This window comes from Phytophthora sojae, assembly GCF_000149755.1.
Source record: "Phytophthora sojae unplaced genomic scaffold PHYSOscaffold_11, whole genome shotgun sequence".
Taxonomy (NCBI): domain Eukaryota; phylum Oomycota; class Peronosporomycetes; order Peronosporales; family Peronosporaceae; genus Phytophthora; species Phytophthora sojae.
Genome location: NW_009258125.1, coordinates 2,054,701 through 2,082,167, shown reverse-complemented (window position 1 = coordinate 2,082,167; position 27,467 = coordinate 2,054,701). Strand labels below are relative to the sequence as shown.

General features: G+C 52.7%; 10 protein-coding genes across 10 annotated transcripts; 6 read left to right on the top strand and 4 right to left on the bottom strand.

Moving 5' to 3' along the window:
- Window positions 1-4: 4 nt before the first annotated feature.
- Window positions 5-658, bottom strand: PHYSODRAFT_550128 (hypothetical protein; the record flags this gene model as incomplete). The annotated part of the gene is made up of 2 exons (XM_009538406.1): window positions 5-406; window positions 500-658. The coding sequence occupies 2 exons, from the start codon at window positions 656-658 to the stop codon at window positions 200-202; spliced, it is 366 nt and encodes a 121-aa protein (XP_009536701.1). The 3' UTR covers window positions 5-199.
- Window positions 659-1,184: 526 nt separating this feature from the next.
- PHYSODRAFT_319148 (hypothetical protein) lies at window positions 1,185-1,628 on the top strand (the record flags this gene model as incomplete). Its single annotated transcript, XM_009538405.1, has 1 exon — window positions 1,185-1,628. The coding sequence occupies one exon, from the start codon at window positions 1,185-1,187 to the stop codon at window positions 1,626-1,628; it is 444 nt and encodes a 147-aa protein (XP_009536700.1).
- An 861-nt stretch (window positions 1,629-2,489) lies between these two features.
- PHYSODRAFT_406974 (hypothetical protein) lies at window positions 2,490-2,735 on the bottom strand (the record flags this gene model as incomplete). The annotated part of the gene is made up of 1 exon (XM_009538404.1): window positions 2,490-2,735. A coding segment is annotated over one exon (246 nt), but the record flags the coding sequence as incomplete, so codon positions are not given.
- An 815-nt stretch (window positions 2,736-3,550) lies between these two features.
- Window positions 3,551-4,127, bottom strand: PHYSODRAFT_355998 (hypothetical protein). Its single transcript, XM_009538403.1, has one exon. It carries the CDS (start codon window positions 4,008-4,010, stop codon window positions 3,576-3,578), a length of 435 nt encoding a protein of 144 aa, XP_009536698.1. The 5' UTR covers window positions 4,011-4,127; the 3' UTR covers window positions 3,551-3,575.
- A 1,169-nt stretch (window positions 4,128-5,296) lies between these two features.
- On the top strand, window positions 5,297-5,752 carry PHYSODRAFT_340273 (hypothetical protein; the record flags this gene model as incomplete). Its single annotated transcript, XM_009538402.1, has 1 exon — window positions 5,297-5,752. One exon carries the CDS (start codon window positions 5,297-5,299, stop codon window positions 5,750-5,752), a length of 456 nt encoding a protein of 151 aa, XP_009536697.1.
- A 728-nt stretch (window positions 5,753-6,480) lies between these two features.
- Window positions 6,481-10,111, top strand: PHYSODRAFT_306395 (hypothetical protein; the record flags this gene model as incomplete). The annotated part of the gene is made up of 3 exons (XM_009538401.1): window positions 6,481-6,797; window positions 7,012-7,228; window positions 7,277-10,111. 3 exons carry the CDS (start codon window positions 6,481-6,483, stop codon window positions 10,109-10,111), a joined length of 3,369 nt encoding a protein of 1,122 aa, XP_009536696.1.
- A 186-nt stretch (window positions 10,112-10,297) lies between these two features.
- PHYSODRAFT_527669 (hypothetical protein) lies at window positions 10,298-13,189 on the bottom strand (the record flags this gene model as incomplete). Its single annotated transcript, XM_009538400.1, has 2 exons — window positions 10,298-12,391; window positions 12,437-13,189. 2 exons carry the CDS (start codon window positions 13,187-13,189, stop codon window positions 10,298-10,300), a joined length of 2,847 nt encoding a protein of 948 aa, XP_009536695.1.
- A 3,522-nt stretch (window positions 13,190-16,711) lies between these two features.
- PHYSODRAFT_527603 (hypothetical protein) lies at window positions 16,712-17,933 on the top strand (the record flags this gene model as incomplete). The annotated part of the gene is made up of 3 exons (XM_009538399.1): window positions 16,712-16,846; window positions 16,970-17,048; window positions 17,788-17,933. The coding sequence occupies 3 exons, from the start codon at window positions 16,712-16,714 to the stop codon at window positions 17,931-17,933; spliced, it is 360 nt and encodes a 119-aa protein (XP_009536694.1).
- A 799-nt stretch (window positions 17,934-18,732) lies between these two features.
- On the top strand, window positions 18,733-19,455 carry PHYSODRAFT_526908 (hypothetical protein; the record flags this gene model as incomplete). Its single annotated transcript, XM_009538398.1, has 1 exon — window positions 18,733-19,455. The coding sequence occupies one exon, from the start codon at window positions 18,733-18,735 to the stop codon at window positions 19,453-19,455; it is 723 nt and encodes a 240-aa protein (XP_009536693.1).
- A 3,139-nt stretch (window positions 19,456-22,594) lies between these two features.
- On the top strand, window positions 22,595-23,209 carry Avh1b-128 (Avr1b-1 avirulence-like protein; the record flags this gene model as incomplete). The annotated part of the gene is made up of 1 exon (XM_009538397.1): window positions 22,595-23,209. One exon carries the CDS (start codon window positions 22,595-22,597, stop codon window positions 23,207-23,209), a length of 615 nt encoding a protein of 204 aa, XP_009536692.1.
- Between the last annotated feature and the right edge of the window lie 4,258 nt (window positions 23,210-27,467).

Genomic DNA, 27,467 nt, shown 5'->3' with positions numbered 1-27,467 from the left:
GTTAGCAAATTTAACGAAGCATGGCTCCTAAAACTCGGGGAGACGAACAGAAGCGCACCCTCAATGGTCAGACGGCAAATAAAAGTGAAGGCTACCCAGAATGTTGCTTGCTGCTCCCAGCTATTTCTGCAACAAAGTCGCTGCGCCATCCCTGTCCAGCACTCGGAAACAAAACCGAACTCACACCCAGGCACTCCGCTCACACCGTAGCGAAGGGGTCGTCGTTAGCGTCCGTGTTCGGCACGTTCTCCATGTAGCGCGCCATGGTGACAGCCACGTCCTCGCCGTAAACCGCCGCCATGAACGCGTGCGCCATATCCATCCCGGCCGTCACCCCGGAGCTCGTCCAGATGTAGCCATCCCTCACCCAGCGCGCCTTGTGCACCCAGTTGACGGTCGGATGGGCCTCCACGACGCCCTTGTAAGCCATCTTGTTGGTGGTCGCGCGCTTGCCGTCCAGCAGCCCCATCGTCGCCAGAATGGCCGAGCCAGTGCACACCGTCAGCACGTACGTCGCGCCCTCGGTGACTCTCTTGAGGAACTTCATGAAGGCGTCGTGCTGCTGCATCACCAACCGACCGGGAGATCCACCGGGGATGACGAGAATGTCGATGTGCTCCGTCACGTCCTCGAACCCGTGCGTGGCGTACAGCGGCATACCGAATCCCAGTGAGTTGCGGCTGCGCAGAACCCCCGCCGATAACGAGATGGTGGAGAACTTGACCGGTTGGTCGCACACAGTCGGGAGCTGCTCCAGGTAGGACGTGACCCCAATGAAGTCCTGCTGCACGACGCCCTCGAAGACGATGACGCCGACGTGTAGAGGGAGCTTCGAGCTGGCTGGGCTTGACATGGTCGACGGGCGATCAACTGCGGTAGATCAAGCAGGAGAAGAGAGCCAACGGGGCTTGAGGATCGTCGCTACTCGCTGCTACGATCGACTGACGGTATCAGGTCAGCTGTTGGGTGATCTGTGGTGCTGACTTTCGGGGTCGCACAAGTCTTTGCTCGGATACCAGGCTGCTACCACCGTCTGTGTGGCGGGTTGCTCGATTGTGCCACCGAAAGTAGCCGTTACATCGCCATCTCGGTGGTCGACACTGTCGACGATGCTACAGCGCTGGACGGACGCAAGTCGCCACTCCGGTAGTTACTCGATCGACTGAACGAAGCCAAGCGCGGCAATGGGGAACAACAAGTTCTCCGTGAAGGTGATGCTCTGCAAGTGCCAGGACCTGGTGGCGGCGACGAACGAGGTGGGCGGCAAGAGCAGCGCCTACGTGGTCTTCACGCTGGACGGCGCCACCAAGAAGAGCTCGATCGTCCAGAGCAGCCTGGATCCGCACTGGTCTCCGGCCGAGCAGTTCGACTTCCAGGTGGACGAGTGGGACAACGAGTTCCTCATCGCGCAGGTCTTCGACCACAACCCGCGCGGCGAGGACGATCTAATCGGATCGGCCGTCATCCCCCTGACGCTCTACGCGGGCAATCGGAATTGCGAGATGTGCAGCTACCCGCTGGTGCTGCCGGACGAGGTGGGCGGCTTGGGGTCGCCCAAGAGCGACATGTTTTTGAAGATTAGCCTATTGGACGCGGACGGAAGCCCCGTGGAGGAACTGTATTGGTAAATGTGATGATTAATGGGGAGTGAGTCAGTAAATGAAGAAATCCTTTGAAGGATATGTAGATTATGTGATATTTAACTGCGTGAGTTTGATTAGTTTCAACGATCAACACCGTAATTCAGCAGCCCAACACTGCTACGAGGCCAGTTCATCTATTATTCCAGAGATTTCAGGAAATTAACTTGGAACGTCGACACCAGTCACCAATGACCCATTTTCAGCAAGTAACTTCACCACGTCTTCGCGGCCATTATCTCTTGCGCATTTGACTGGAGTGTTGCCATCCTCGTCGGTCAAGTCGATGGATGCTCCACTCGAAATGAGTAGTTTAGTAACGTCAAGGTGTCCATGCTTACAAGCAATATGAAGTCCGCTTGGTCCTGATGTGTCAACACCAGCTCCGTGCTTTAAGAGCCGTCCAGCCACACCCACGTGGCCATTTTGCGCAGCAATAGTGAGTGGAGTCCAGTTGCTACGGTTCTTGAAGTCAATCGATGCACCATGCTCAATTAGCAGCCTAACCACTGCAACATGACCTTCCCCAGCTGCATTGATCAGCGGAGTATTGTCTTCAACGTCAGCCAAGTCAACGACCGCTCAACCCTGAATCAGCAGCCGCACAACATCAATTTGGCCGTGCTTACTCGCAATATTCAGAGCAGTATGCCCATCGGGACCTTGTTTGTCCACGCTCGCTCCTGCCTTCAACAGCACCGCTATAACTTGTGCACGACCGTACCGTGAAGCCATTATAAGCGGAGTATAACCCAACGTGTTGGCTACCTCAATTGCAGCTCCCTTATTCACGATTAGTTGCACAGATGCAACATGCCCTCTTGCGGTTGCACGGATCAGTGGCGTATCACCTGTTGCGTCTGGGGAGTCGATTGGCGCCCCGTTTTCTACAAGAGCTTTAACCACTTCAAGGCATCCCCCATAACACGCGTAGTGTAGAGCGGTCGCACCACGACGGCTCTGTCTGGGAAAGCTCGCTCCACCTTCCAAAAGTAAGTCCACCACCTCTTTCGAGCCACTGTACGACGCATACATCAGTGGTGCCATCCCATTGTCGTCATCAAAGTCCACAGTTGCGCCCAGTTCCAACAACAAGTTTACCATTGCAGTTTTCCTGGCAGTAAATGTGAAGAGCGGCAGTTCCGTCTGGATGCTCATAGTTGACATTTGCTCCGTTTTCCAGAAGAATCGCTACAATATCGTTGTGGCCGTCGCGTAAAGCACACAACATCGGAGACCATCCTTCGCTGTTAGGCGAGTCCACGGACGCTCCATTTTCCACGAGAAGTTTAACTGCGTTCGTGTGGTGTTGTTGGCATGCAAGCGATAGAGGTGAAATTCCATCCGGAAGCACTTGATCGACGATGGCGCCTTTTCCAATAAGGCTCGTAAGTGTGTCGATTCATCCGGCTTGCGAAGCATACATAAGCGCACTCCACCCCTTTGTGTCGGTGATATTCACCGACGCCCGTGTTCAAGTCGTAAGGATACTTTAACAAAGTTTATCCATGGTTGCGCTGATCAATGGGGTCATACCAAAATTGTTGGGGACGTCAATGCTTGAAGAAGCGCCGCTTTCTAGCAGTTGTTGCAGTACACCCCAGTGCCGTGTTTTGGCTGCAAGATTCAACACAGTGTCGCCGTTCTTGTCGGTGAGATCCGTAGCTCGGCCATTCTCAAGAAATAGTTTGACGAATGAGAGAAATGAGGCAATGTGTAGAACTGTAAGCCCTTCCTTCGTCTGCAGATTTACGTTGCCCCCGAATTCGACTAGAACCCTTGCTCCGTTCAAGCACATCTCGTTAACGCAATTTCTATGGAGCGCAGTAAGCCCAGCGTGATTAACCCAGTCAATCGAAGCGCCCGATTTCACCAGTAGCGTTATCAGCTCAGGGCTAGATGTTAACAACAATGGTGTATTTCTCTCGTTGTCCGCTAAGTCGATCGACGCGCCTTTCGAGATAAGTAGCCTTGAAGATTCGATGCCTGCGACTTGGAGTGCTGTAGTTCCATTCCCGATTCGATGAGTAACTTCACGGCATCTGCTTCGTCATATCTAGTTATCGCAGATAACCTATCATCTAAGTCGTCAGTAGGAGCGCCATGACTTATTAGTAGCTGAGCAACGTCAGTATGACCTCCCTCACAAGCCTTTTCGAGAGCGGAGCGTTTCCTTTTATCACTGCATACACCACTCTCCAATAGGGCCGTCACGATATCTTTGTTACCACGATACGAGGCTATGAGAAGCGGGGTCTCACCATAAGACACTGCAGCAAGCGAGCTTAAGAGCATAGGGTTGATCGGAAGGCGCTTGTCCTTGTCGGCGTTTCTTTCCAGGAGAGCAATGACCACCTCCGTGTGCCCCATGTGCGCAGCACTAATCAACGGCGTCCACCCTCTATGGTCAGTCAAATCGATGAACGCACCCTTGTCAAGCAGCCGGACGATATCAGCGTGGTTGTGTTCGCACGCAGTGCGGAGAGCGGTAACTCCACTAGGTCCGAACTTGTTGATGTTCGCCCCCTTCTTCACGAGAACTTCCACCACGTCCTTGTGGCCATTTTGTGCTGCACACATGAGCGCTGTCCATCCGGCATTGTTCGTCGAGTTGATGAGAGCCTTCGTTTTCACCAGAAGTTTGACGGTAGCCACATTGCCGTTACTGGCAGCTCGAACGAGCGGATTATCATCACCTTCACCTGGCTCCTCCATTGAATAGATACGATGAGGCTCACGACTTCTAGCGCCCCGTGAAGCAGCTTGATCCTAGGTCCACAGCGAAACGTAGGCTAAGAGAAGCTAAAGATGAGCGTGGTAGCGCTTATAGATTCGTGCACTTGCGCATAAGGTGCCGAGGAGGGACATTCAGTAAAAATGCCCACGCCTGATACAAACCAAAGCAGCCCCCAGGTTCATAGTTCAAACCAAACCAAAATTACCAGCAAACCAGGCTCATTGCGGTTTATGGTTTGGTTTGATATGGCTCGAGGCCGAACTTGAACCGACCGAAGGCAAAACAAAGCAGTGGTTCCAATGACGCTCACTGTTCCACCAGGACCACAGCGACGTCCAGCACACCGTGCCCACACGTAATATTCAGTAGTGCCGCTTGGCAGTTGCAAATTTAACCCCAGCAACCACGGCTGTACATGTATGCCCTTCTTGCGACAAACACGAGAGGCGTTCAGCTCTTGCCATTGACCGTGTCAACGCACGCCCCGTACTCGATCAACAATTGCACATCCTGCGTCGCGACCGCAACATGGTACTGTAGCTCTCAGAAGTCCCAATCAAAACACGAGCGCAGTCAAGCGCGGACCTCAGTACCAGAGCCATCCATCGCGCACCCTTCGGTTCCAGCCGCTGCATACAAGCCAAGGGCCTCGGTGCTTCGCCCTCGGGCCCCATCTGAAGCGCCCTCAACTTATAGGGCGTCAGCTCTCTCATAGCCGAGGCGTAAAAGTGGATATTGAGACTGTAGCCATTTGAGGGTACACGGCGGTTACGCCCAGAGTTACACATTACACACGGAGACACCGAAACGCTCTTCCGACTTCTACCTAACGCGGCATTCTCCTTTACGCTGTGTTCTACCGAGCTGTGCTGTGCAGCGGAGTACAGTGCGCAGTATTTAACAGCATCAACAGCACCCCATGGGCCGCAAGCAGCAGAAGAAGAAGTTCGTGGTGAGCATCGTGCTCTACAAGTGCCAGGACCTGGCGGCCGCCGACATGGACGTGCTGGGCGGCAAGAGCGACCCGTACGTGGTCTTCTCGCTGGGCGGCGAGACGCGCAAGAGCTCGTGCATCATGAACGACCTGAACCCGCAGTGGTCGCCGCCCGAGAAGTTCGAGTTCCACGTGGACGAGTGGGAGAACGAGTTCCTCATCGCGCAGGTCTTCGACTACGACCGCCTCAGCAAGGACGACCTCATCGGCTCGGCCGTTATCCCGCTCACGCTCTACGCCGGTGGGCGCCACTGCGAGATGTACAGCTACCCGCTCGTGCTGCCCGACGAGGTGGGCGGCTTGGGCGCGCCCAAGAGCGACCTGTTCCTGCAGATCAGCCTCTCGACCAGCGACGGCAGCCCCGTCGAGTATTACTATTAGAATATTAGCCCCGGACGACGGGGAAACGAAGTCTACGTTTGAAATTGGCGAAAGAAAATATACAAAGTGCATCCAGCAGCTACTGCGCGTGCGAACGAGTGTAGCGAAGACGTTGGGCCTTTGTCGGCGCGAAACTAAGGAGACTTCGTTCAGGGAAGACGGCGCTAATGTAACGACAGCGTGCAGGTGAGACGCGCCACGAGCAGTTCCTGAAGTTCCTTGAAGCCACTCCCGGGGTGGATTGATGACCACAAGCGCTCGCTGGCACGTACGGCCACTCTCTTCAATGAAGGACAGCAAACACCCATCGAGGTCCATGGCTTTGAGGACATCGACACTCGTTGAGCGCGACAAAGACGCTCTCGGCAAGGTAGGAAAAGGAGGAGAGAGGGATGTAGGAGATTCAGCCCCGGGGGACCCCCTCTCGTTGCCTTGCTAGCCGGTGAGCACAGCAACCTTTGAATCCGACGGGAAGCGCGCTGGGAGGAACCTCGGCGGGGAGATCAAACTTGTGATCGGGGCAGTGGACCGATGGGTGCTGCCACTGCCAGCCGCATAAAAGTCAAGTCATCCGCTGGAACAGCCAGGCAGCAAGTTCCCCACCGAGCTCTGCGACGTCTCTGCTCTTTGTTCGGGGGCAGCAGGCAGGCAAAGCTCGAAAGAAAGCCCCAAACCTTCGGCGGCGTAGTGATCTTCCGACCTCTTCTTGAGACCTTTGGGGGTGGAGAATGGTGGGAATGACCCCAAAGCCTTTCTGCTTGCTTAGCGGTGCAAGTGAGAATGAAATCGTGACGAATGCGCAGTTTCGAGCTGCAGCATATCGACAGCATGAACGAGTGAGCTGGGCTGGCTGGTACGGTGCAGCAGGTGGTTGCGCTGCCTCCGCGAGCGGGCAAAAGGGCAAATTGGGCTCCCGGCGCCGTCCAGCCGAGTGCCTCACCGCCGCAGCTTACGGCGCCACGCACGCGTCGGAAAAAGCCGTCTCGGCCCGGTTCTGCCGAAACATCGCAAGGTCGTTAGCATCAAGTCGTTCGGTTGTCGCGAGGTCAGCTCAATGAAATTGCTCCGCCGTTGGGCATTCATAGTTTTAGCACTGGTACACATCCATTGCCGCAGGTCTTTTTAAACCAAGTCATCTGCGTCTCATCACGAAAGGCTCCGGTACGCATCGAGGCTGGCAGTAAATGAGCCTCAATGGTGCTGCTCATGCTGACCGATACAGTGCAGGCACCATGCTGGCTGCACTCTATCACGGCCAGCTGGCTGTCGTACGAACCCCATCGTCCATGCAGCGCCACAGACCACGTCGTCCAGCCGCGTCTCGCCCCTCTTCCTGCTTGGTCCTCGCTCGCAGATGTCCTGCAGGTGCAGGTGCTTCGGTGGCGTAATGGCGCGGCCACCTGCGACTCATTCCTCGATCGGAGTCAGGTCGGCCAAGTCGCCACTTCACAACGAGGCCAGCCAGGGCTCTGCTCCGTCCGTCGGAGCCGGAAGCGCAGACAGACAGACAGACACATTCGATAGCCGCGGCGCGAGCGGGACTGCGACATCGTGCAAAGAGGGACGAGGCCGCCAGCGAATCGTCCGCCCGTCCAAATGTTAAGCGTAAGCGCCGGGCCGCGGCCAAGTCGCCCGCCCGCGCGGCCGAACGCATTCCGAAAGTCGAGCCGCAACCCGCTCAACATGAGCCGAACGGCCGCGACCAAGACCACGGGCCATGCGCCGTCCACGCTCATGCTGGAGCGCATGCACGAGGCGGCCTCCGACTTGGCCATCCTGGCCACCACCACGCAGGGCTGGCGCTTCGCCAGCGAGCGCAACGGCGCCATGCTCTACGAGATGGCCGGCCGCAACCTGCCGCAGAACGTCACCACAGCCAAGAAGTTCGGCCGCGGGGCCGGCCACTCGTCCGATTACTATCTGGTGCGGGCCGTCACCACAGTGCACACGGGCGTGGCCGCCATGCTCGACCTGCTGCACTCGTCCACCACCGAGGAGTACCGTCTCGTCATGCGGCAGATTTTCAACCAGTACTACCAGAACGGCGTCACGATTGACAAGTTGACGTGTACCACCCCGCCGCCTTTCGCAGAGGACCCGGACGCCGGCGCGGAGGGCGCGCGACGAAGTTACTCGGAGGACGACGCGTACTCGGTCAACTGGCTGACGCTCAAGGCCCAGTCCAAGCTCGGAAGTGTTGAGAACCACCGAGACTTCACACTAGTTTCGTACCAGGACGCCTTCTCGAGGCACGACTCCGGGGTGCTGGAGCGTGTGGGCAGGGGCACGGTGCGCGCTCGATCCAACACATCCAACTTCCAGGTGCAGAGCCGACTGGTGGGCGTGCACGTGCTCAGCAGCGTCAACTTCCAGGACGTCCCGGAGCTGCCGATTCCGCAGTGCACGGACCGCCTGCACTTTCGCAACTCGGGTTTTGTCATCGAGGAGACCTCGGAGCCCAACGTTCTGAGACTCTCGCTCTTGTTGTCGCTGCTGCCCACCAAGGCCACGTTGAAGTATGCTAGGAAGTATCAGCGTTGGCTGCAGGCGTTAGCGAGTTGTGTAGGCAATCTGGCGCAGGTTCTGAGGCCCGAGGTGACGCTGCACTGCCTGAGTAAGCTCACGTGGAAGCAGAGCGACCACTGCTTCATGTGCCTCAAGATGTTCCGTACGTTCCGCCGCTGCCACCACTGCCGATTCTGTGGTGAGGCCGTGTGCGGGGCCTGCTCCAATATGGTCAATATGAGCGGATACGAGGTCATGGACGGCAGCGGGAGTACGTTGGCAGCTTCAGCTCTAGTGTCGTCACAGCGTGGAGAACCGATGAACGACTTCAACCAGACGGGGGATATCTGGCAGATAAACTCGCCTGAAAACATGGGCTCGACTCGCGGCAGCAACAGCGCGCGAGGCTTCCGAGAGGCGAGAGGCTGCAACGCCTGCATCGCCGACTTGCACCACGGTCTTACAGCTTCAATGGTGCTCAAGGCTAGACGCACATCCGACTCCAGCAACAACAGCGCCGATAACCGTAGCAATTACAGCGCTGACAGCCCCTTAATGCCAGCTACTACCACGACTCGATTGAGCGCTAGCAACGACGATGAGGAACAGATCTCGTACGACAGCGCCGACGATGTCATCTATGAACGGCGGTTGGGCTCCATCGCGACGTTCATCCCGTCGGAGGGTGGCCCAGGTGCGTTGGTGGAGGAGAATGGTCCTTACACAGTCACGGCCAGTAGCCTGGGACTGGATGAACCAGTGGACGAGTTCCCGGTCACGTCCGAGGAGCTGCAGGACAAGTTCCCGGCCGTGGATGAACCTGCCCCGCCACGCTTCCGCAACGTGTCGGACCCGGACCAGCTGCGTCGCATGCGTAATGTGTCGGACCCGGAGCTGCCGCAGCGTCTCAAAGACAAACACAGCATGGTGTCCATGTCCACGGCCAGCAGCTCGTTTTCGCGGTCGTCGAACGACCGCTACACCAACGACAACGCGTCGACGTACTCGCGCGGCACCAACTTCTCGGCCATGTCGGATGGATCTTCGGCGTGCGATCTCTCGCGCGACCCCGACATCTTGGCCCTGGCCGGTCTGTCCATGAAGCCCCGACCGTCGGACGACATGTACGAACCTGCACCGGTGCAGCGCCCGCCGATGCCCGCCAAGAGTTACGACCCTTACTCGAACCAGGTCCCCGACGAGCCCAAGAAGAGAGCGGAGGCGGTGCTGAGGACGCAGAAGAAGCTGTCGAACAACGAGGAAGAGGACTCGTTCAGTACAAGGACGATCTCCACGCCGTGGCCGGGCAGCAGTAGTGCTGATAACCGCCTTCGCAGTAACACTACTTGCATGCGCGACGATGGGTTTGTGCCGCCCCAGCCAGACATGCTTCGGCCAGCCGACGTACTTCGCCACCGCAGCCAAACTACGGCTGCCTTAGGCTGGAACCCCGCTGCGACTGCTCCGTTGTCCGGGTCTAAGGATGCTGCCTCGAAGCCCAACAACTTCGCCAGCTCCTGCATCCGTCCATCCAAACCCGCGACCTCAACGGCTGCGACCGTAGCAGCATCGGTCGGGCCTACCAGGGCAGTACCTCAGCGAGACGAGGCCACGACAAGCAGTAAACTTTACATTACTTCGGCAGCTCGACGGGGCTCCGTCCCGATGCAGCAGATGCACCGCCTTCCAGTTTCGGTCCTGGAGGACAGCGCGGCGTCGGGCCGCAACGACATGATCCCGTTGTCCCAGGCTGGTCAGGCGGCGCCGAACTTTGTCGTGTTCTCCGACTCCAGGCGCGAATCGATTTTCACTCGGTCGGCTGACGGTCAGGACATGATCCCGCTTGACTTTTAGACCTGTAGACGAACGCAGTCGAGGTGCAAGTCGAAGTGCTCGAACGAAGAGCTATTTATCAGTGGAGAGTGTCGTAGTGCAATATAAAGCCATGCAAAAAAAGTATTTGTGTGAATATCCTACGTTGAAGCGGGTGAATTACAATACATAATGGCTGTTTGCTGCTGTGGTGCTCAAAGAGCCGACCTACGAAGGTACCTTCCGATCAACTGTTGTCGGGCCAATCATTCCTGCGGAGGTCATCAACTTCCTGACGCCGATATCCTCCAGGATCTTGATCACAGCGCCGATACCAATGCGCTTTTTGGGATCCGAGCGGCACATCCGCTCGACCAATTCCCACTCATAATCTTGGAACTTGTCGGCAGGACGGGCACACATCTCTCCTGTCTTTACTTTATGCTCTACCGCTGTGTCCGGAATGGTGCCCCATGGGTACTTCCCAGCCACAGCCTCGAAGATGCACATACCAAACGCGTAAATGTCCGAGGCAAAGGTAGGACGTTTACCTTCTAAGCACTCGGGCGCCTTCCATCGCACAGCACCGGTCGTCTCGATTTTTTCGGTTGTGGACGAGGGAGTCGCAAGAATGCTCAGCCCGAAATCGGCAATCTTTGTCGCTCCTCCGTCGCAAACGAGGATGTTGTTCCCTTTCAGGTCACCGTGCACAATGCTGTTGTCGTGGAGATGCTGGAGTCCGAGAGCAGCCTGGAGCAGCCGAAACCACGTCTCGTGACGTCTTCCTTTGGTCGGCTCCAGATACTCGACGAGTGTCTGGCGTGTTGCGCGCTCGCAAACGAAGAAGGGTTGCTGACCCTCGTAGCATGCGCCGTACAGCTTGATCAAGTTGGAGTGATTCAAGTTGAACCACAAGTCGGCTTCCTTGCGGAATTTCTCTCGATCCCCGGCACTATTGAGCAACTTCACGACGACATCGGTCCCGAACCATTTGCCGTAGTGCACAGAAGCGAACCCGCCCTTGCTGAAGTAGTCTCCCAGTTCCACCTGGTAATTCATCACAAACCATTTCGGGAGTGGCTCGCCAAGATTGCCCTGCCGCATTCCTTTCGCGCGACTTGCAGCTTGCTGAAGCACCAGCTTCATCTTCTTCACAGTATCGGGAGCGTATGCCCCAGCGCGATTGTGCACTTCAAAGCGCATAAATGCCAACGCCTCCTCTGGCCAGTGCTCTTTGGTGACTTCCTCGAGAAACCTTTCCGGGCTGTCTGAGCACGCCTGGAACAACGCATACTGGTGCTCGTGGTCCTGCTCCCATGTAGGGTGCCACTGGTGGCACGAATCGTTGCCACTTGGCTGGAGCAGCGGGGAGCTTCGTATCAGCTGGTCGATCTGGTAGTGATACTTGGATCTCATGTTGGCTACAGTTCGCGACACAGCTTGCGAAGTGCTGGTAGTGCACTCGTCTAAGTCATCTTTGTCGGCATGCTTAAGGAATCGCCAAAGTAAGGCGCAAAAATCTTCCAACAGCTTCCGTGTGAGCTCCATGGGGGACTTCTCGAGTTGCGCGAACATGCCTTTGAAACGCATGAGCACATGCTCATCCATCGCTCGTTCGTGCGGGTCGTCAATGTCTTCGCATGCTCTCTCGCATTCATCGAGCATCTCTGCCGGGGTCATCGAATTACTTAGCGAGTACTTGTAGTCACTCAGGACTATGCGTTCTTGGGAGGATTGATCGAGCTCAGTGCTCGCGCAGATCTCGCTATTTGACACCAACACTTTCATTCGATACCCGGCGTCGACGAGCCCAAGTCTCTCTGTGGGGTTCTTAGCGCACAGGCCCCGCAATATCTCCCATTCTTCCTCGTTGATGAAACCCGGTCGGACTCCAGGAAGCTCCGAGGTAGATTCATATTTCCACGTATCCAAAGTCTTGTCACGTTCGTCCGACGGTAAATTCGAGTTGCGAGAGCTAGCAAGCAGGAAAAACACAGCGAGGCCAAACCTGAGCTTGTCGTGGCTCACTGAAGACTCGGAGCCACGTCTTAGGCAATACGACCGATCGGCATCGTGCCTTGGGACTAGCCCAAGTCCATCCACAACTCCGCGTCGTTCCGAGTAACTCGAGAGGAACGTCGACGGTGATATGTTGAAGTACACAAGCCCGCGATCATGAACGTACTGGAGACCAAGCGCACAGTTTGACACATAACGCCACACATCCTTCTCGTAGGTAGGCGGGAAGCAGGTTTCGTGAATAACAAACGGCTTGCCGACGTAGGACGCGCCGTAGAATTTGCGCAGATGAGGGTGGTTGAGCTCCGTCCAGATCGACGCCAGTCGAACGCACACTTCCTCACACACTTCCCCATGAACTTCTTCACTCAGATTCCCATCGATATACTTCTCCCGTGCTCTGGCGTCCCACGCTTCCTTGCTGTCTTCCAGCTTGGCCTTGTTCACCCACGCCCACTCGTGCTCCGACGTGACGAACCAGTCCGGCAACTCGCCTGACACAACACCCGCCTTCTGGACAACCAAGTCATACACCATCGAGATGGTGTCCAGCTCCTCCGCCATCAACTTGTCTCGGTACTTATCATCCTTCCCGGCAAACTTCGTGAGTCCATCATGATACTTCTCAACGCAGTAGCGAAGCAGTGTTACGATCTCCAGTTGCTGGTTCTTGTCGCCCAGTGCAGCGACTAACTGCTCTTCTTCCTTCACAAACTTCTCGAAAACTTCGAGTCGCTCTTGACGTTCTATTAGGAGGTGGTTGTGCCATTCCTCTCGCACTTCAGGGTCGAGAATGTCCAGCGTATCCAGAGCGATGTCGACGTGCTTGTGCAGCAGAACCACGACTCTTCCCGTGTCCGCCAGCTTTAAGAGCATGTTGGCTTGGCTCTCATACGACTCGAGTTGCTCCTTGAGCATGCGAGTGAAGCGCACCATAATAGCCACGTTGCTCACTTCATGACGACATTGGTCTCGCAATTTCCCCACAAAGTGGTCGGCCAATCGGTCCTCCGTGCGAAAGTCCCCCTCGTGGCTCGAGTGCCAACGACTGGCCCCTGAGATTTTCGATTCCATCCAGAACTTGGTCATCGTCTTGCTCATGGTATTCGTCGCCATGGTCTCCGATCGGGTAGTTAGGAGGCGCTTGGTCTCCCGCGGTAAAAACGATTGTGGGGTCTTCTCGGGACAGTCGTCGCGTGCGTCTTGCGATCTCGCACGACAGACTCATGGTTTAACCCATTGAGAAAGGATCATCTGGCAGGATCTGGCAAGAACGGCTAATACATAATCCAGAAATACTGAACCGTCAAGCGTACAGAAGTTCAGTACACTCAAGTGCAGCCAACACTCAGAAACCTGTACGACTCGTACTACGAGCACCTCGAACACGACTATCGAAGGCTTTCAACAATCCGAGACTCTTCAAAAGCAATCAGTGTTGCTGCGGAGGAGCGCGATCGTAAAGGTCGTTGTGGTCAATAATGCAGTATCGACCGGAACAGACTCTCAGCACTTGGAAGAGAAGTTCTGGTAAGCTTAACTGCTTGGCAGCCACGCGACGATCTGAACCGTTGAGTTCGATTGGGTTAGCTTGAAACGGCGCCCCTGTGACCAACCACCTTTGACCCACTATGCATTTTTACTCTTTCTTACGTATTCAACTCATTGGACGCCTGCCAAATACCTATATTTATGGCTTACTCGAGCGGCTTATCTGCAGTGATTCATACGCCCGACGTAAATCTGCGGAGACACGAAATCGGTCTCGATAAGCAGTCCCAACCCTACCTTTATGTCGTGAAGCCATCATAAGCTTTTATCTTGCTATTTGTATTGTTAAATCTGACCATCATTCTTGAAGGTGTTTCCTTCACTCTGGCGGCTTATTGCCTCGATTATACCTTCATGCCGACAACTTGAAGTTGCGCTCACTTTTAAATCGGACGGCGAAGGCGCGAAGTCGACCTCCGCCGACTCACAGAAATGTATGTGTGCTGCAAACTGCTGCTGTCGTGCTTACTGTGGCTGACTCTGTTGTCGTGCAGCGACATGGTGCGTCACGTGCACTCCGCCATCCACTGGCAACTGCGCTGCATCGAGGACTCTTCGAGTGACGAGAACACGCCGCCAAACGTCGCTGCGGCGCCGAACCATGGCCACATCCGTCGACCCTACGGAGGAGACGGCGAAGCGAGCGCAACGGGGACGGCTACGCCGCCGTGACTGTCTCCGGAGCGGACCAAGCGTCGGTCCAAGAGCGCGACGAACCAGCCGCCACCGGAGCCACTGCCACCACGGGAGACGCCGGCTCCTTCGACGGCGCGTGCGTATGCGAGCCCGACGACTTCGTCTCCAGTGCTGCTGGAGGCACCACCAAGGTCCTCGCCGCGACCGGGGACGACCAAGACGAATCACCCACACCGTCAAGCACACCGAGAAGCCGCAACCCCGTACGCGCGCCCTTCGTTTCGTCCATGAGCACGTCATCCGTGGTGTGGAGAAGCGCGAGAACAAGATTTGTTCTCTGAGAAAGGCGGCATAACCGATCGACCAAAAATCAAGGGGATCGACGATCGAGAGAAGGGCGACCTGAACAAGACTGGGATTGCCGAGATCGAGGAGGTTCGGCGAGCGATCGAGGCACCGGGATGATACTCGCACGTAGGCGGGGTGTGGAACCAGGTAGATCACAGCTGATCGACACATGGAGAGTGGCGATGCCTCGTCCCACACCGATCCAAGGGGCGCGGTGCGAAGGACGCATGTCGAAAGCGAAGGACGTCATGCACGAGGTCAAGATCAACGAGCGACATCGTAGAGTGGGACGGCTGAAGACCGAAGTGGACTGATCACGATCGAGAACTGTGGATCGTCGATCGTCGATCAAGGGCTGATCGTGGATCGCTGATCGCGATCGCCGATCGCCGATCAGCCAAGATGGGGAGCACATGGGGGCGAAGCCAGGACAATAATCCAGTAGTTGTTTAGTTGTAGGATGGTAGGTGAGATGGTAGCGGTAGAGAGACACCAGCTAAACATAAATCAGAGTCGAATATGCACCGTGGAGCGCAAGTGGTCTGGAATCTCGAGGAGGAAGAGCATATTGGCCTCGATCGACTTGCGTTGTGGAGAACAGATTTGACCCCACGCGTGATCCAAGACCACCAAGCCCCGGAAAGTCGCTCTCGAGCAGAATTTGCACCGAAGAGCACAAGTCCCCTCAAGTCGTCGGGTGAAGAACGTAGAAAGAAAGAGCCCCCGTAAGTGGTGGCCGTTGCCTTGATGGACTTGTCGTGGCACTGGTAGTGCCTGTTATGATTTGCCTTGGGTTGTCGCCGTTGGCGCAACCGCGGTGGCCGTCTCATGGAGCAAAGGTGCTGGCGCAGTCGTCAGAATGAGAGAAGTCGTGGAGTCATGTGAGGAGAAGCTGCGGAACAGAAGACTGGTGTTGAAGTAGTTCGAGTGGTTGGCAGAGTAGCTGCAGCCACAGTGCATTGAGCAAGTAGGAGCTCAGTCTCACTTCGGCAGGGTCAAGCGCAAGAGGGCGAAGAAACAAGTTGTGTATTTGTGCTTTTACACTACTTGGCTACTCTATCTTCCTTATCGGTGGCGGGCGCGGCAAGAATCGAGCGGCAGTCCTCGAGGAAGCGCGCACACCAGATCGACCGGACCTGGATCGTAATAGTGCCTCACGAAGTCGTAAAAAGCTGTAGCTGTCCGGTCCGGAACGACGATCAGTGCTTGCTTTTGTGGTCGAACGCGAAATGGAAAGTAAGAGAACAATCATAATAGCTGTGAAGGCGCACTCTGTCCATCAAAAGACGCAACAAGATTGATTGTTAGACATATTGGGCAGGACTTGATAATGAGTAGATATTTGTCAATAGGAGTGAAGAAGGAAGAGCAAACCGGCGAATCAGTTACTACTCTGCTTACGCTGTTTGCGATGGCAGCAGCCCAGCTTAGCTGGCCTCGTCGCCGACCCCGCAATGTCGCCGTGTGTTGCGGCACGTTGATGCTATCAGCGCATGCAATGAACGTTTTAACTGCGTCTTCAACACTTTGACGGGCACACCACAGTTCGGTACGCTTTGCTCTGTCCTCAACTATGGTCATCCGATAGCGTACATCATTATTTTGTAACAGGTTGCGGTGTGGTCATGCCTGATGGTGAGCAATGCGGAACCTGGGGTGCTGTACGCGACGGTGGTTGTAGATACCAAGCGGCAACGACAACTCCAAGTGGCTACGATGCGGAAAACCGCACACGAAGGATCTTCGGGCTAGCTCTAGCGGATATTTACCCAGACAAGAGCAAGTGGGGGCGCCAGCAGCATTGCAGCAGCGCGCGACGAGCTGTCCGACGAAGACGAACTGGTGGACGTTGACGCTCTGGTGAACGGCGACGAGTTGCTGTCGGCCAATGACGAGTTGTTAGACGAACGAGCCGCCGGGTGGGGATGAGCTGTCGGGCGAGAACGAGTTCACGCATGAGGACGAGATGTCGGATGATGGCGAGCTGCAGAAAGACGACGACGAGCTGCAGCAGGATGATGAGGTGCTGACGGACGACGCCAAGCTGTCGCCATAGTGATGTATTGGTACTGACACGAGTTCATTTAGATGGAGACCGTCGACTTGCTGTCAAAGGCATGGTTTAACAAGACCTATCTACTACTCCACCTTGACAAGCGCCATTGGATGCCTCAGGAGTTTCAAGTACAGCCTGGCCTGAGCGCGCTTGAAGAAACATGCAAAGTGCTCAGTCTTTACAAGACGAAAATGCTTGAAGCAAGTACGAACACCATATTCGGCGAGCGTGTTCGCCTTCAAAAGTACCGGACTTGCTTGCAGACGACGTATCAAGAGAAAATCGCGAAGTGGATGAAGCTGTGCGAGAAAGTACGCAACAAAAACATTGCACTTGAAGCGCCAATCCAGGAGGAGATCGACCAATTCGGTTTTGATTTTGACTTCTTTCACCAGCGCAACCCCAAAACAATCCCATGCAAAAATATTTTAGCCAATCAAAATCGAATATGCGAAAATATAATATCAGCCAGTAAGCACACGACAATTGGTCGCTGCACCAAAACCGAAATGGCCAGGGCTCCGCACGGCAGCGCGGCGAAGAAGCTCTGCGAGAAGTGTGGCAACGGAATATCGCGCACGAACTTCTCCAAGCACGCAAAGAAATGCAAGGGAATTAAAGTGCGCGACACCCGGCGCGAGATTTGCAAGCACTCATGAGTCAAGCACCGCGCCAAGCGCGTAGGAGACCAGCGCAGCCGGCGCGCGTCCGAGTCGTTTCAACGGCTTGAGGGTACCGTAAGATTCTTTAATTTTATATGAAGGACAATGTCTGTTGCCTACCTGGGAGAAAACTCCTACGGCCGCTTCATTGTCTGAGTCGTCGCCAACAAGGCCCATCTCGGGGCCCCTGCGTTCGCAGCGAGACTAGGGAGCGTTGGTGTATCAACACCTGTGGGCCACCGCAAAGCACCCGGGACTTACGCCCCTTTGTATTAACCTCACTACAACAAGCAGCAGCTCGTTCTCGTCCTCCTACTCGCCCTCGCCGTTCTGCGGCTTGTTTTCGACCACCAGCTCGTTCTCGTCCGAGCTGCTTGTTATCGTCTGGCAGCTCATCCTCGTCCGGCAGCTCATCCTCGTCCGGCAGCTCGTTCTCGTCACCCTAGCTGAGTTTGAGGCAGTTTACAAGGCTGGATTCATCGAGAAGGATAACGCATACGAGGTCGAGATGAAGGCAAAGGAAGACCAGCTGGCGAACGAGAGACGGTTTAGGGAGACATTTGGGTCTGATTCGGATAGCGAAGATGCCTAAACTTAATGTATAGGTCTATTGGAATACATGTCCCACTTTTAACAAGACCCAAAGTACTACGCCAAGACTAAAAGTACTAAACAAGACTCAAAGTACTAAGACAAGACTCAAAGTTCTAGGGGTTAAATGAGTGGCTCCGACGTTCACAATCCATTTGGCTGGACACGAAGCACTCCGTCACTCTCAGCATGGCATCGCATACAACCTCGTTTCAAGAACTGTTGCAAGGCGGAATTGATACAGCCACGCACGTAATTAAGAAAGAGACAAGAGATGTTTACGCGTCGTACTTCAAGAAGTTTTGTGAGTTCTGCATCGCGAATGAATACCCCGACCCTGCGGCTGTGCGCCACCATGAGCTTCCGTCTCTTTTGGTTGCGTTCATGGAAAGTGTGTTTGCGTCTGCAGTGTGTCTAACCAAACGGTGGAGAAGATCCGGGCAGCGGTCGCCAATTACTATGGAAGTTACGAACGTCGAGACGCCGCAGGACCTGACAAGTGGATGGTAGTCACGGACGACAACGACAACAAGTACGGGTTGGGCAACCCTGCCAAAGATGCTTTTGTTCGCCAGTTCATGCGAGGGTTAAAGAAGCGGAAGAGCACGGAGTTTTCGCAGCGCCAAGCTACCCCAATTTCATTGAACATGCTCCGGGTACTACACTGTCACCTGGCAAATGCGAAAGGATTCTCGGAAGTCAGTCGCCTGTGGTTTCTCGCCGTAGCTGCGTTCGCGTTCTATGGTATGTGCCGGATCAATGAGGTGCTCAGTCTTCAGTGGAAGCATCTCACGTTAGGAATGAAACGACCCAGTACAACGGACCCGAGTGTTTCCATTACATTTGGAGTTTACAAGCTTGAAGGAAGAAATACGGAGGTTGCCGAAGGACGCTGCTACAACCTGCATCATTTGGACGATAGCGAGAATCCCATGGACGCATTGGCGCATTTGACAGCATGGCTTTCCTACGTGCAAGGGAAGACTGATCACAGCTGGAGCGACGGTGACTACGTGTTTCCGGCGCTGTCAAAAGTGGCTAAAAGTGTGCTGAAGTCCGACACTGCATCCACCGGTTGTGAAAATGCGCGTGTAGAATGGGGTAAGAAGATGTCTGAGCAGGCATTCATCACCCTTCTCAACTGTGTTGTGCGAGATCTGAATCGAAACGGGAAATCGACTCGTGGCTACGTCAAGCAGGAGTGGCGTGATATCTGGTTCACATCTCACACGTTTCGTCGAGGTGGTGCGCAATACAGGTTCATGTTTGCTGTTCCCGAGCGTCGGTGGTCACTGCGCATGGTGAAGTGGTGGGCGGGATGGACCCCAAATGAGTCGGCCGAGACGCTTGTACGCTATCTACTGGACCAAGCGGCTAATGACGAAGACAAACAATTAGCGGACTGCTTAGCGCCGGATCGCGAAGCGCACTCGGGATGTCCTACCACGTACTCAGGTCGGAAGCGTAACCTAACGATTCCTGTCCGACAGCCCCATCGGCCGGTGCCATCGAAAAGCGGCTGAAAATTGTTGAGAACTCCGTCAAAGCGCTCCACGACAAGATTGACTGGTATTCGTCTTGCAACCGTCTCAGCAGTTAGTACCAGTTCCAGCAAGTGCCAATAGCAGCGAAAGTCACGTGGAGCAGGTGTCGATCCTCCCACCAGCCAAGGACTCGAAAGACATGTACCGAATGTATTGGAACGCTGATCCGAGCCGCCACCTTTTCAAGCCAGTCAGTGAGTGGACGGCCTAAGCCAAGAAGAAGAGTGGAGCCTTGCCTAGCAGACTAAGCGTCGCTAAACTGATTGCGGAAGACGTGAAGGACTTTGCTCTCCAAAAGAGGGTTCAAAACCCGCGGAATCTCTGTGACATTTCACTGTCAGGCTATGCAGCATATTACACCGACAATTGGCTAAAGAACGCTGCCAGCTCAGACGTCAATGTACTCACGATTGACACACTGGCCCGATACATCCGCCTCGACCGTAAACGTCGTCTTGTGAAGTCTAGGCACGCGTACCTTAGAGATTAATGCAAGTATTGTTGGTCTTGTCGTAGTATTTTCAGTCTTGTTGAGTATTTAATGTCTTGTCGTAGTACTTAAGGTCTTGTTAGAAAACCTAGTGTTTTTAGTCTTGTTACCTTATCTTCAAGCCCTCAGAAGCCTCCTAAAGATAATTACCGTCGTCTTTAGTTTTATTAAATATTCTTGCAAAATTGATACTAAAGTGGACGTTATGACTGGTTAATACTCCGAAGATACTGCGCGATGATTAGTCATGCAATCGAATTTTGCATATTTTGTTGTTTCTAGAGGCGGAAGTTGCTTCTGACTTAAGATGTATACAAAACCCAAGTAAACCGGAAGCAATTTCAATTTCCTCACATTCACCAGGGCAACAGCGGCCTGATCAGGGTTAGGGTAACTATACAAAAGGCAAGTATATTCATCAGACCTACCCCTTCATTTTGCAAATGAAAGCGCTACTTCTCTCAATTTGGCCTTGAAATGGTGTACAGGCAACGACGGATAAATCCGGCACCACTGAATGGCATCCTCCATAGTAAATGCGCCAAAATTCTCTGTCGGGAACGATAGAGATTGTACATGTCAATGACATAAAATACACGTAAAGGAGCATAAATACACACAAATTTAGATAAAGTACTTAAACCTATATGGAATACAAATGTTAAGTGTAAATCTAGAAGCTGATTGGCTATCTGAATTAATTATTGTAAAAAGTACAACATATGTGAGCTGGGTTTTGCGTTGCCGTATTTATCCGTCGTTGACTGTACTATTATCCCGGCCACCAAACCTTGGACGGAAAGTAGGTAAGATTTAGGGCTACTTCCACGCATAAAACCTATAACGATAGTTAGATATAAGGGGTAGAATCGAGCGTAGATTCCGATTTTGTGGTCTATTTTTGCGTATCTGAACTCCTTCCTGTTCATTTCGGCTGTTGGGAAATGCTTCTATTTCTTGCATTTTTGTTGTCTTACAGCAACCCAATTGGCCAAATCAGGATAGCAGCTGGGGATAAGCTCATAATCACGATAAAAACCCGTCATTTATCCTACTTGTTATAATTTGACAGCTGGTGTCAGAAAACTCGCACTTCTTATATTCAGTATATTCATCAAGTCATACCTAGTCAACACACTGCCTCATCAAACCTGTCACGCTTTATATCAGATGATAGCGACTAGTCCAATGTTACTATCGATATGTAACAGCAACCGTGTCTGGAACACTGGTGGCGCCACGCCGACAGCTCTATCTTATCTCCTAGACCTTCGATTCGGCTGTAGCTACCCTCTACATGAAGGTTAGAGCATTGTGAGTATGCTCTGAAAATTTGAGCACTCCAAACGGGGTCAAAAAGAAATTATAAAGGTTTCAATTTTAAGCCACGACTGTGGACGGATCCCGTCGCAGCAATTATAAATTACGGATCAAATTTAGATCGTACCTGTCGAGTTATGGACAAGAATCTAGTGCTACGCGAATAAACACACGCTTATCTTTCGATTGATGGCATCCGCAGCGTCATCGGCCTAGTGGTTGCTAAGTTAAGGTCAATCAAAAGCATCAAATGAAAAATTAATTTTCCGTCCAAGGTTGGGGGGGGGGATACAAAAATCTGCCTCTATACCGAACGGGTATACAATACATAACCTCATATAAATAATACTTCAAGATCCAACAACAGGACGAACGGAGATGGGCAAAGGTACGGATGTAAAAATCCAGGATACCTTTGTTTGGCTAAAAGTACTAAGCTGTACAGTTTGAAAATTGGCGCCCTTTTGATTGTCTGTGCGATCTTCTCTGTATTTACGATTCCACTTTCACATTTGCGCACTACCCGCTAAGCCCTCTAGGAGTAGTACAAAGTAGAGCTACTAACCGCACTGATGTGGTGCGAACACGCCTGGTCGAAGGTCAGCGCTGAAACAACTCAGTACTCGGGTTTGATTAACTAAGCAAGCGTCAAATCCTGTCTAAGATAAACTAATTCAGTATAGCCTTTTCTCTGGTAACGCTGAGATCACTTTATAAGGCCCAGTCTTATATCTCCCCGCAATCGCGGGACGAGATTGGGACGAGTTCGGTTATTGCCAGGACCTCCGGCACTCTGGCAGTGTGTTAGAGATGCAGTCCGATACATTTGCCTTTCAATTTTATGTATCCCGCGGCCCGCGCCACACAACATCCCAGCGGGACAAGAGGGGGTGTCGTCCCTAAAGCGTCCCGCTTCGACCCGCAACAAAGAGCTCTGATTGGTCCCATCCCGCATCCCGCGAGATACAAGACTGGGCCTAAACCTGGAGCCCTTATATATATCAGGCGTTCGGTATTCAGGCAGAGTTCTGTAATACCGTAGTATTGTTAGCATTAGTAATACTTCAAGATAACGCAAAAGTTGCTGACAACTACCTGAACCCTATTTTAAGAACCCCGAATTCTTTGGACAGCTCCCAGAACGCATCTATTTAATGCCATTTTAAAGGATGCATCATTTTTGTAATGCGATACGACCGCCAGAGGCGTGTGGTCCTGGTCGTTGTTTCCCGAGGTCATTTAGAAATCGGCTCTCAAGTTCACGGACCTCAAAGCACCGTGATTTCCCAGCTTTGACGTCGGTGAAGAATGAAGCTACTGCACTTGTTCCTCTTCCTGTTGGCCGCATGCGTCGCAACGCCCAACGCTCTCGCGACCACACAAATCCAGACGCCCGCACTGGAAGACAAGACGCATCATAACGGCCCAGAGGATCTCAAGGCTGCGTTTCCGGATGACGGCAAAACCAACAACACCGGCAAGGACAAGCGCGAGGAAAGATTGAATTCCGTCGTCTCCAAAATCAAAGGCATCCTCCCAAAGAAGGGCACCGGCCTCTCCACCAAACTCGACACCATGCGCAAGAACCCTGACGTTGTCGCGGCCCTGGAGAGGAACCCAACAGTGAAGCGGATCGGGGACGCGATTGAGAATGACCCCAAGTTCATCACAAACTTGAAGAACAATCCGGAAGCGGCCAAGGCGCTGGCGAACAACCCTGAATTCAAAAAGGCTGCAACTGCTCTTGAAAATACTGACGTCACGGTCACCAAGAAGGACATCAGTCGGCTTCGTTCGGCTGTTTCCACGGGCGAATCTACATACTCCAGAGTTGGAGGACTCATTCTCGGCGCTGCGACGGTGGGAATGCCCATAGTTTCGCTAGTGCTGTTGATCATAGCAATTCAGCGTCGTCATACTTAGATGACTGAACGATAAGGTGTGGTGCTATGCAGCCACCACAGAATTAATTGCTTGTTGTATGAAGCCGTGCAATGCATAAATATCAATCATAATCCTGTTCACATAAGGTGGACTTTGACATGGTAAGGTACGTTATTCGGGTCTACTCAGTACCGGTGACAGATTTGTGGTACTCATTCGTCGACAGCACTTGGGTGTGATGGTTTAACTTGCCCCAACGGTACCAATATGGGGCCGAAAATAAAATAAATCGGGTTCCCGCCAATTGTTTCATAAAATGAAATCTCGATGCGGAAGCATCGATCGCATCTTCAAGTTTCCTTCTTTCGAGTTCTCACTCGCGAATTTGACCCGAAGACGCAACACCGAGGCGAAGTTACAGCACGAAGGTACGTAAAGTTGCATGCTTGGGAGTGTGCTGCTGCAACTAAATAGTTTGCTTGTAAATTCTTGGTTAATAACAGCGCGGAGGTAGGTAGGTAAGTAAGTAATGTGATACGATTGTGCTGTATGTTTCAGTTGTCGCACCTACTAACTCGGCTTATCTGACAGCTTTGGTATAACGCAAGTGCGGCGCGCCTAAGTCGCGTGCGCTTTGAGTTTATCTGTTTTATTTTATTTTTGCTATCTCAGTCTCAGTCTCCGCAAAGCCCTTTTAATACCCCAGCGTCTTTATCGGAAGGCGCTCTACCAATGTATCTGCTCGTTGTAGTAGACACCATTTGAGTTAAGAAGATATAAAACCTTACACCCGCCAGCATTTGCGCTCCTACACGAACGATGTAGTGACCTCTGTATTGCTCGTTGGAACTTCCGATTCGGACACTGTTGGCGGCGAGTCCGATTTACTAGCTGACTCGGCCTCCTTACTCTAGATACTGCGCATTGCTTGTTCGATCCGCATTTATTCATCGCAAAGCATGCATCATACCCTTAACCCTTTCGCGAGTATCCTCAATAAATTATAGTATACAACTCATTGATATTTCCTTCTAAAAGGGCGCTCTATGGGACATGCCATCTACGGTGATTTGCAAGATACATAGAATGTATGCGTATGCCTTAGAATTTGTATTGACACTGATTACATGATGATTACTCTGCGTACCGATTATGATTTGTTTTAAAAGAAGGTTTATTACTTGCTTGAACTTATGCAAAAGGGCACAGGATGCGCCCTTTAAGAGGGGGTACACTCTACCGTGTTTTGGAAAACCATCTAAAGGGCGCTTTCTGTATCCTTTTACCGCGAAAGGGTTAAAGATTGAAACGAAGACTTTTTTTAACAATCCACGTCGTAGTACTTAACCCCATGGTTCCCGGGATTTAGGCACCGAAACACGTAATCTACGGTACTGTATGTCGTAACTTACGACGAAAAAAGTAACTACGAGTTTGTATTGGCGCGCCCTGTCCGTAACAAGAGAAGCTCCATCAGACATATAAGATTGTAGAGATCTATGGGGGGAACTTACGACATTAGAGTCGAAAACGACGTGAAGTACGCCGGAACTTACGACATTGAACGTAGATCGAGTGCATACTAATCCCAGATGGTGGATCAATAGGATTGGTGAACTACACAAAACATCCATCTTTCGCGGTGTTGATAGATGACTGCGAGGTTGTAATCACCAAATCATCAATATATAGCCAATCAAAACATTTTCCCTCTCACTTATGCATAGGTCAGGTAATGGGGAACCGTATCCCATTCAAGAAAAATGGGTTATCGCTACAACCAACAAAGGGGTACTTGGAGTGCTGACTTACTTTGTATGTCAGTGCTAAAGCAGCTCTATAACCGTAGCAGCAGCTTCACTTCTTCGCTTTGTTTGTCAGCTTTACGATATCTGCCCAACAGCTCGCCCATTTCTATAGAGTGTTGTTACCGAGGCAACGGCCTACACCGCCGGCTTTTCTCAATCCGGAACACTGAAGCAATACCGAAATTGCTTCGTCTTACCGTTCCTAGAAAAAGTTTTTGCCTACCACGGTTATTCTAGTTCGCAGCAGGTATATTGATGCTGCTCTCGAGGGTGGCCGCACCGGTAGCGGCACTCGGGCTTCGCGTACTATAGAAATCGCCTCGTACACGGAGACTGTCAAAGCAGCCGAAGAGGATCTCTATACGCACAAATAAGGCGTTATGGTCGGATTGACTAGTTGATGACACGCGTACGAGCCAGACCTCCGTCGTTCCAGGCGATACCGAACTATACGTCGTGCTTAAGTTGGTTAGTAGTAGGATACTTTCGTCATCTTAGTTTAGTTATTGGGAGAGGTCATTGTGGGATATACGCACGATCAAGGTTACTCCATGCCCTTGTTTCAATCCGGCATTTACGTGGCGCGAAATACGCTGCAACATTGTCGCTGCCAAAACCAGCTACACCGTACAGTTGTTATAAGGCTGCAAATAAATATTTCTTCGTGTTAGAAGTCTCGGCAGACATAGTCTACTTCCGGTTATACTTACTTTGTATATTCGGCACCTAAACTCGAGGAAATAGCAGCAACAGCCCTTGGAGAGTTATTTAGACGCCATTCCATCCATGGTTTTATCATTTACATGTTTATTGTGTGTACGGGCGTTTAGAAGCTATTCTACGAGCTCGTGGGAGCTCTTGACAGCCGCATACGCCGTACTCTCCCCTTCAAGGTCGCTGTTGTGTTTGCTTGAAAGTGGGTACTCGCGCAAACCTTAAAAGGGGATGCTCGTCTTTCTCTATACAAAACGCCCCATTAGTCAGCCCCGGCTTATGCACAACCCATCTCTGATGGCTCTATATCCGTGTTTTTGTGCAATTCTGATTTTTACCTCTCTTGCTTATACTTTTGCCGACGAAAATAGACTTGATTAAAGTATTGCAATCTCGTTTCGAGCCAAATGCTATTGTTAATCGAGCTATGTCGTATTATACGACATTGAGATTCGGCAAAGTCGTAACTTACGACGTCGGGAACCAAGGGGTTAAGATTTATCGTTTGGGGAAGGAAATGCAGTACGATGGTCCCCAATTTAACGAAAAACCACTTCGTTTAGGGCGAGTTTCGTAACAAAACGACAATCTCCGTGTGATCCTTTTCCTCTGCACTCATCAATGCAGAGCAACCGGAACTGTTTGTCAAATCAATTACAGCCCCACGCTCGACCAGTAAGTTCACAACGGCCGTATAACCATTCTCAGCGGCATATTTCAGGGCGCAATTACCTTCGGCATCTACCTCATCAATAGCCGCACCATGGTCAAGGAGAAGCTTAACCACTTCATCTTTCCCATTCATGGACGCAATGTGAAGAGCGGTTAACCCGCGAGCGACCTGCTTATTGACCGATGCGCCTCCGCTTAGAAGCAAGGATACAGCATCGACGTGCCCGTACTCGGAAGCGCTCATGAGCGGGGTCCAGTCATCGTTCTTGGTCAAGTCAACCGAAGCACCCTGGTTCAACAGGAATTGAACCACTGCGGTGCAGCCATTCCACGCAGCAGACCGAAGCGGAGTGTAGTTCTCATTGTCAACGAAATCAATGGACGCGCCATGCTCCAGAAGAAGCTTGACGACATCAAGCCGTCCATCTGCGCACACAATTCGCAGCGCTGTAGCTCCATCTTCAATGCGTTGCTTCTCAACCGACGCTCCACGAGCCAGTAACATCTCCATCACGTCCGTGAATCCGTACACCGCTGCGAGAATTAACGGTGTTAATCCTTCGTTGTCCGCCAAATCGACCAGCGCTCCATTGTCGAGAAGAAGCTTAACCACGTCGAGGTGCTGGTACTCGCACGCCATCTGAAGAGCGGTCGTCCCATCCGCCGACGCCGCATTAATCCTCGCCCCCTTTGCTAACATCAACGCTACCACTTCAGTGTTGCCATACCCACAGGCGCTCATAAGCGGCGTCCAACCTTCATCGTCTCCGAAGTTAATGTCGTTGTTGGGTTTATCTAGCATCCGCTCCACTACTTTGAAATCTCCCCGCTCGCATGCAATTCGCAGTGCGGTGTCTCCATTTCGGTGCTTTTGATCAATGCTTAGGGCTTTTTGAAGGGCTTGCGGGGGTTCTTTCTTGGGTTTAGCGGCAAACACCAGCTCGACAAAGGAAAGCGCCTTCTCGGCAGGGACTCGCTCGAAGATCAGCTGCACGAACTCGCTGTAGCCGCTAAAATATGCCACGTCCAAAGGCGACCAGTTCTGGAAGTCTCCACACAAATTGATGTCGGCGCCATTATCCAGCAAAATCCGCACGACTTCG